The sequence below is a fragment of the Cebus imitator genome, unplaced genomic scaffold (genome assembly GCF_001604975.1).
Source record: "Cebus imitator isolate Cc_AM_T3 unplaced genomic scaffold, Cebus_imitator-1.0 Scaffold38, whole genome shotgun sequence".
Taxonomy (NCBI): domain Eukaryota; kingdom Metazoa; phylum Chordata; class Mammalia; order Primates; family Cebidae; genus Cebus; species Cebus imitator.
In genome coordinates this window covers 362,753-370,252 of record NW_016107353.1, presented here as the reverse complement: position 1 = coordinate 370,252, position 7,500 = coordinate 362,753, and the positions used below count along the sequence as shown (strand labels likewise).

At 40.5% G+C, this 7,500-nt stretch overlaps 1 protein-coding gene across 1 annotated transcript in view; it reads left to right on the top strand.

Moving 5' to 3' along the window:
• KDM5B (lysine demethylase 5B) overlaps positions 1-7,500 on the top strand; it is an 87,318-nt gene that overhangs the window by 52,601 nt on the left and 27,217 nt on the right. Inside the window, exon 12 of the mRNA XM_037737436.1 lies at positions 740-902. Coding sequence (XP_037593364.1) covers positions 740-902 — 163 coding nt within the window. The remainder of the gene's footprint in view (positions 1-739; positions 903-7,500) is intronic.

Genomic DNA, 7,500 nt, shown 5'->3' with positions numbered 1-7,500 from the left:
TAACCAGGTATCGTGGTGTACACCTGTAATCCCAGCTACTCAGGAGCCCAAGGCAGGAGAATCGCTTGAACCTGGGAGACAGAGGTTGCAGTGAGCCGAGATAGTGCCATTGCCCTCCAGCCTGGGCAACACTCAGTCTCCAAAAAAAGGGAGGGAGAAATTCTAGATATCTGCATATCTGCATTTTCTAAAGAGTCAGATACAAATGGGAGGGGGAGAGGGACCTCATGTGCTGTTCATTCATACCTGAAGGGGGAAATGCGTTACATATGTCCAAGTCACATTTTTAAAATTTATTTTTATTTTTTTTGAGATGGAATCTTGCTCTTGTTGCCTAGGCTGGAGTGCAATGGTGTGATCTCGGCTCACTGCAACCTCTGCTTCCTGGGTTCAGGCGAATCTTCTGCCTCAGCCTCTCAAGTAGCTGGAATTACAGGCACCTGCCACCATGCCTGGCTCATTTTTGTATTTTTAGTAGAGACAGGGTTTCACTGTGTTGGCCAGACTGGTTTCAAACTTGCTGACCTCATGATATGCCAGCCTCAGCCTCCCAAAGTGCTGGGATTACAGGCGTGAGCCACCATGGCCGGCTCACATCACATTTCTAATGGTACTTCATCAGTTTGCACATTCTTTTGTAGTGTAGTCTTACAAAGCAGAGTCTGAAAAATACGAACTGGTAACCCATTTTGTTTGTGTTGGTATTGCAGATTGATTTACTTTTACAATCTATTTCCAGGGGTGAGCCAAAAACCTGGTATGGAGTACCAGGGTATGCTGCTGAGCAACTAGAAAACGTAATGAAGAAACTAGCTCCAGAGCTCTTTGTGTCGCAGCCGGATCTCCTCCATCAGCTTGTGACCATCATGAACCCCAACACCCTGATGACTCATGAAGTGCCTGTATGTTCTGGGTTAATCCTCCTGCCACTCAAGCTTAATTCACCACTTCTCTTTTTCCCTTTTATTCACTTTCTTATGATGTTGATTTGGTTCTGTATTTCCATACAATGACTTGGTAGCAGAAACAGCTGTTTTGTTGTGACACTGTATATTTACTCAGTGGGACTGGATCCTCAGATACCATAAACACTAATTTGTTGCAGCTAATAACTAGATTGCCAAACAGCCTGGCATTGCAAGTAATAATTACAATTCATTGGTTTTAATACATTTGTAAGTGAAAATTTATTTCAAGGACTTGAGTTTGTATTTTAGGGTTCCAGTCTAGATGGAAAAGTCTAGAGGTTGCTAAATGAAATGGCAACTATACGGTTGTGGGACACCTAACAACAGGGATACGTTCTCGGAAATGCATTGTTAGGTGATTTCATTGTCATGTGAACTTCACAGAGTGTACTTACATAAATCTAGATGTAGTTACTTACACACCTAAGCTATATGGTATAGCCTCTTGCTGTTGGGCTACAAACCTGTATAGCATGTTACTGTACTGAATACCTTAAATAGTTGTAACATAAATAGTAACTATATTTAAATGTATCTAAACATAGAAAGGTACAGTAAAAATAAGAAAATAAAGTATTATAATCTTTTTTTTTGTTGTTTTTTTGAGACTGAGAATACAATGGCACCATCTTGGCTCACTGCAACCTCTGCCTCCTGGGTTCAAGAGATTCTCTTGCTGCAGGCTCCCGAGTAGCTGAGACTGTAGGCATGTGCCATCACACCCAGCTAATTTTTGTATTTTTAGTAAAGACGGGGTTTCACCATGTTGGCCAGGATGGTCTTGATATCTTGACCTCACGATCTACCTGCCTCAGCCTCCCAAAGTGTTGGGATTACAGGCATGAGCCACCACGCCTGGCCTTATAATCTTATGGACCACCATTGATATATGGTCTGTCTGTGACCAAAATGTTGTTACGTGGTGCACGACTATACTGGCTTCCTTTTGGAGAATACTCCAGAGATATTTGGGAGGCTACATTGAAACGAATGAAGAGGGATGGGCACGGTGGCTCACACCTATAATCCCAGCACTTCGGGGCCAAGGTGGGTAGATCACAAGGTCAGGAGATGGAGACAGACCACCCTGGCTAACACAGTTGAAACCCTGCCTCTACTAAAAATAGAAAAAAATTAGCAGGGCATGGTGGCACGTACCTGTAGTCCCAGCTACTTGGGAGGCTGAGGCAGGAGAATGACTTGAACTTGGGAAGCGGAGGTTGCAGTGAGCCGAGATTGCAACACTGTACTCTCAGCTTGGGCGACAGAGTGAGACTCCGTCTCAAAAAAAAAAGGTATGAAGAGTCTATCTTAGTTAAATAAAATGTAAATGATACATTTACAATGTTAAAGTGAATTCTTGAACTTATGACCTAAATTTTATGTTTTTGGGTTCATAGGCTAGGCACTGGAGACAACTGAAAGGACTTTTATTTGAGACATTATAAATTATGCATGGACTGTAGCTTAGAAAATAATCACCAATAAGCACCATAATCCCACCATCTCCTCATAGTTGGTTTTTTTCTCATTGGTACTTTTCTTTCCTTATGTTGACTGGTCTTTCCAATTTGTTAGTAGATTGCTTTGAGACCTGACCCTCGTTCTTTAATAATTGAACAAACCCTCTGGGGTTAGATTCTGGACCTACAGAGATAGGTGAATGAATTCCTTGTGCATTTAGGGATTCATAATCAAAGGTAAAAGATAATGTTTATGCACATAATGGAAGGGGGGTTTGGTTTGACAGTGGTGCCAACTATGAGACTGATCTAATAACTCTACTGAGAATCAGAAAGGGCACATAAATGAGATGACATCTGTAGTAGGAGCTGTAACTCTGATAAATTATCACATGTTTGGCAGAGTCGGGGAAGGAAGAGGTATTCCAGGTACAAGAGATGGTGTTCCTGTGATGGGTAGTAGTCTTTAAACAGAACCCTGAAGACTGTATTACCACATAGATGGCTGGGCTCTACCCCCAGAATTTCCGATTCTGTTATTTTATTAGTCTGAGTGGGGCTTGAGGATTTACATTTCCAACAAGTTCCTAGTGGGTATTGATGCCCTTGTTCTAGGGGACCATATGCTGGGGAAGCATTAGTGTAGACATATAGAGGCTTGAAAAGGAATCTAATATTATTATATAATAATAAGCTCAGTAGAACAATTTGCGTGCCTAGAGCAATATAGGTACTTGTGGGGTGATGGAGGTGGTAGGAAGAAGGGAATGATGGGAGCTAAGTTTGAGGTCAAAAATGAGGAAGAGTTCTGTATGTTATGAGATTCTTGAAATAGAGTGGGATTTCTTTAATTGGTGGTAGAAGGTACTATTTGGGGGATAATAATAATATATTAGGATATTCTTAATTATAGCTCTATTTAAAAGTTGTACCTGATGGCTGATTAGGAGCAGCTCTGGATTGCAGCTCCCAGCGAGAGTGCAGAGGCCACTGCAGGTGATCCCCAGGCAAGCAGGGCCTGGAGTAGATCTCCAGCAGTCCTACAGCAGAGGGGCCTGACTGTTGGAAAACTAAGAAACAGAAAGAAATAACTTCATCATCAACAAATTGGACGTCCACTCAGAGACCCCATCTGAAAGTCACCAACTACAAAAACCACAGGTAAATAAATCCACAAAGATGGGAACAAACCAGCACAAAAAGGTTGAAAACACCCAAAACCAGAATGCCTCTCCTCCTCCAAGGGATCACAACTCCTCACCAGCAAGGGAACAAGCCTGGATGGAGAATGAATCTGATGAATTGACAGAAACAGACTTCAGAAGATGGGTAATAAGAAACTTCTGAGCTAAAAGAACATGTTCTAACCCAATGCAAAGACACTAAGAACCTTGAAAAAACGTCTGACAAAATGCTAACGAGAATAAACAGCTTAGGAATAAAAATGAATAGATGGAGCTGAAAAACACAAGAACTTCGCGAAGCATACACAAGTTTCAATAGCTGAATTGACCAAGCAGAAGAATATCAGAGGTTGAAGATCAACTCAATGAAATAAAACGAGAAGGCAAGAATAGAGAAAAAAGGGTAAAAAGGAATGAACAAAGTCTCCAAGAAATGTGGGACTATGTGAAAAGACCTAATCTACGTTTGATAGGTGTACCAGGATATGACAAAGAGAATGAATCCAAGCTGGAAAATACTCTTCAGGATATTATCCAGGAAACTTCCCCAACCTAGCAAGGCAGGCCAATATTCAAGTCCGGGAAATACAGAGAACACCACAAAGATATTCCTCAAGAAGAGCAACCCCAAGGCACATAATCATCAGATTCACCAGGGTTGAAATGAAGGAGAAAATGCTAAGGGCAGCCAGAGAGAAAGATCGGGTTACCCACAAAGGAAAGCCCATCAGACTCACAGCGGATCTCCTGGCAGAAACCCCTACAAGCTGAAGAGAGTGGGGCCAATATTCAACATCTTGAAAGAAAAGAACTTTCAACCTGGAATTTCATATCCAGCCAAACTAAGTTTCATAAGCAAAGGAGAAATAAAATCCTTTACAAACAAGCAATTACTCAGATATTTATTCACCACCAGGCCTGCTTTACAAGAGCTCCTGAAAGAAGCAATAAACATAGAAAGGATCAACCACTCCAAAACATACCAAATGGTAAAGAGCATCAACACAATGAAGAAACTGCATCAACTAATGGGCAAAAGAACCAGCTAGCATCAAAATGGCAGGATCAAATTCACACATAACAGTATTAACCCTAAATGTAAATGGGCTAAAGGCCCCAATCAAAAGACACAGACTGGCAAAGTGGATAAAAAGCCAAAACTCATTAGTGTGCTGTATCCAGGAAACCCATCTCACATGCAAGGATACACATAGGCTCAAAATAAAGGGATGGAGGAAGATTTACCAAGGAAATGGAGAGCAAAAAAAAAAGCGGAAGTTGCAATGCTAGTCTCTGATAAAATAGACTTTACACCAACAAAGATCAAAAGAGGCAAAGAAGGCCATTACATAATGGTAAAAGGATCAATGCAACAAGAAGAGCTAATGATCCTAAATATATACGCACCCAATACAAGAGCACCCAGATACATAAAGCAAGTTCTTAATGACCTACAAAGAGACTTAGCCTCCCACACAATAATAGTGGGAGACTTTAACACTCCACTGTCAATATTGGACAGATCAATGAGACAGAAAATTAACAAGTATATCCAGGACTTGAACTCAGACCTGGACCAAGCGAACCTAATAGACATTTACAGAACTCTCCACCCCAAATCCACAGAATATGCATTTTTCTAAGCACCACATCACACCTACTCTAAGATTGACCACATAATCGGAAGTAAACCACTCCTCAGTAAATGCAAAAGAACAGAAATCATAACAAATAGTCTCTCAGACCACAGTGCAATCGAGGTAGAACTCAGAATTCAGAAACTTAACCACACAGCTTCATGGAAACTGAACAACTGGCTCTTGAATGTTGACTAGGTGAACAATGAAATGAAGGCAGAAATAAAGATGTTCTTTGAAACCAACAAGAACGAAGACACAACATACCAGAATCTCTGGGACACATTTAAAGCAGTGTCTAGAGGAAAATATAAAAGCAAGAAATGCCCAAATGAGAAGCAAGGAAAGATCTAAAATCGACACCCTATCGTCAAAATTGAAAGAGCTAGAGGAGCAAGATCAAAAAAACTCAAAACCTAGCAGAAAATAAGAAATAACTAAGATCAGAGCTGAACTGAAGGAGATAGAGACACAAAAAACCCTTCAAAAAATCAATAAATCCAGGAGCTGGTTTTTTGAAAAGATCAATAAAATAGACCACTAGCCAGATTAATAAAAAATAGAATAATCAAATAGATGCAATAAAAAACGATAAAGGGGATATCACCACAGATACCACAGAAATTCAAACCATCATCAGAGATTATGACAAACAACTCTATGCACATAAACTAGTAAACCTGGAAGAAATGGATAAATTCCTGGACACTTGTACCCTCCCAAGCCTAAACCAGGAAGAAGTCAAAACCCTGAATAGACCAATAACAAGGGCTAAGGTTGAGGCCACAATTAATAGCCTACCAATCAAAAAAAGCCTAGGTCCAGATGGGTTCACAGCCAAATTCTGCCAGACATACAAAGAGAAGCTGATACCATTCCTTCTGAAACTATTCCAAACAATCCAAAAAGAGGGAATCCTTCCCAACTCATTTTATGAGACCAACATCATCCTGATACCAAAACCCGGCAGAGACTCAGCGAGAAAAGAAAACTTGAGGCCAATATCCATGATGAACATAGATGCGAAAATATTCAATAAAATACTGGCGAACCGATTGCAACAGCACATCAAAAAGCTTATCCACCATGATCAAGTAGGCTTCATCCCAGGGATGCAAGGCTGGTTCAACATACACAAGTCTATAAACATAATTCACCACATAAACAGAACCAAAGACAAAAACCACGATTATCTCAATTGATGCAGAGAAGGCCTTTGACAAAATTCAACAGCCCTTTATGCTAAAAACTCTCAATAAACTAGGTATTGATGAAACGTATCTCAAAATAATAAAAACGATTTACAACAAACCCACAGCCAATATCATACTGAATGGGCAAAAACTGGAAACATTCCCTTTGAAATGGGGCACTAGACAAAGATCCCCTCTCTCTCCACTCCTATTCAATATAGCATTGGAAGTTCTAGCCAGAGTAATCAGGCAAGAAAAAGAAATAAAGGGTATTCAGTTAGGAAAGGAGGAGTCAAATTGTCTCTATTTGCAGACGACATGATTGTATGTTTAGAAGACCCCATCGTCTCAGCCCAAAATCTCCTGAAACTGATAAGCAACGTCATCAAAGTCTCAGGATACAAAATCAATGTGCAAAAATCACAAGCATTCCTATACACCAATAACAGACTTAAAGAGAGCCAAATCAAGAACGAACTGCTATTCACAATTGCTACAAGGGGAATAAAATACCTAGGAATACAACTAACAAAGGATGTAAAGGACCTCTTCAAGGAGAACTACAAACCACTGCTCAATGAAATAAGAGAGGACACAAACAGATGGAGAAACATTCCATGCTCATGGTTAGGAAGAATCAATTTCGTGAAAATGGCCATCTGCCCAAAGTAATTTACAGATTCAACGCTGTCCCCATCAAGCTACCAATGACCTTCTTCACAGAACTGGAAAAAGCCACCTTAAACCTCATATGAAACCAAAAGAGAGCCTGCATAGCCAAGTCAATTCTAAGCAAAAAGAACAAAGCTGGAGGCCTCACACTATCTGACTTCAAACTATACTGCAAGGCTACAGTAATCAAAACAGCATGGTACTGGTACCAAAACAGAGATATAGACCAATGGAACAGAACAGAGGCCTCGGAGGCAACACAATATATCTATAACCATCTGATCTTTGACAAACCTGACAAAAACAAGCAATGGGGAAAGGATTCCCTGTTTAATAAATGGTGTTGGGAAAACTGGCTAGCCATGTGCAGAAAGCAGAAACTG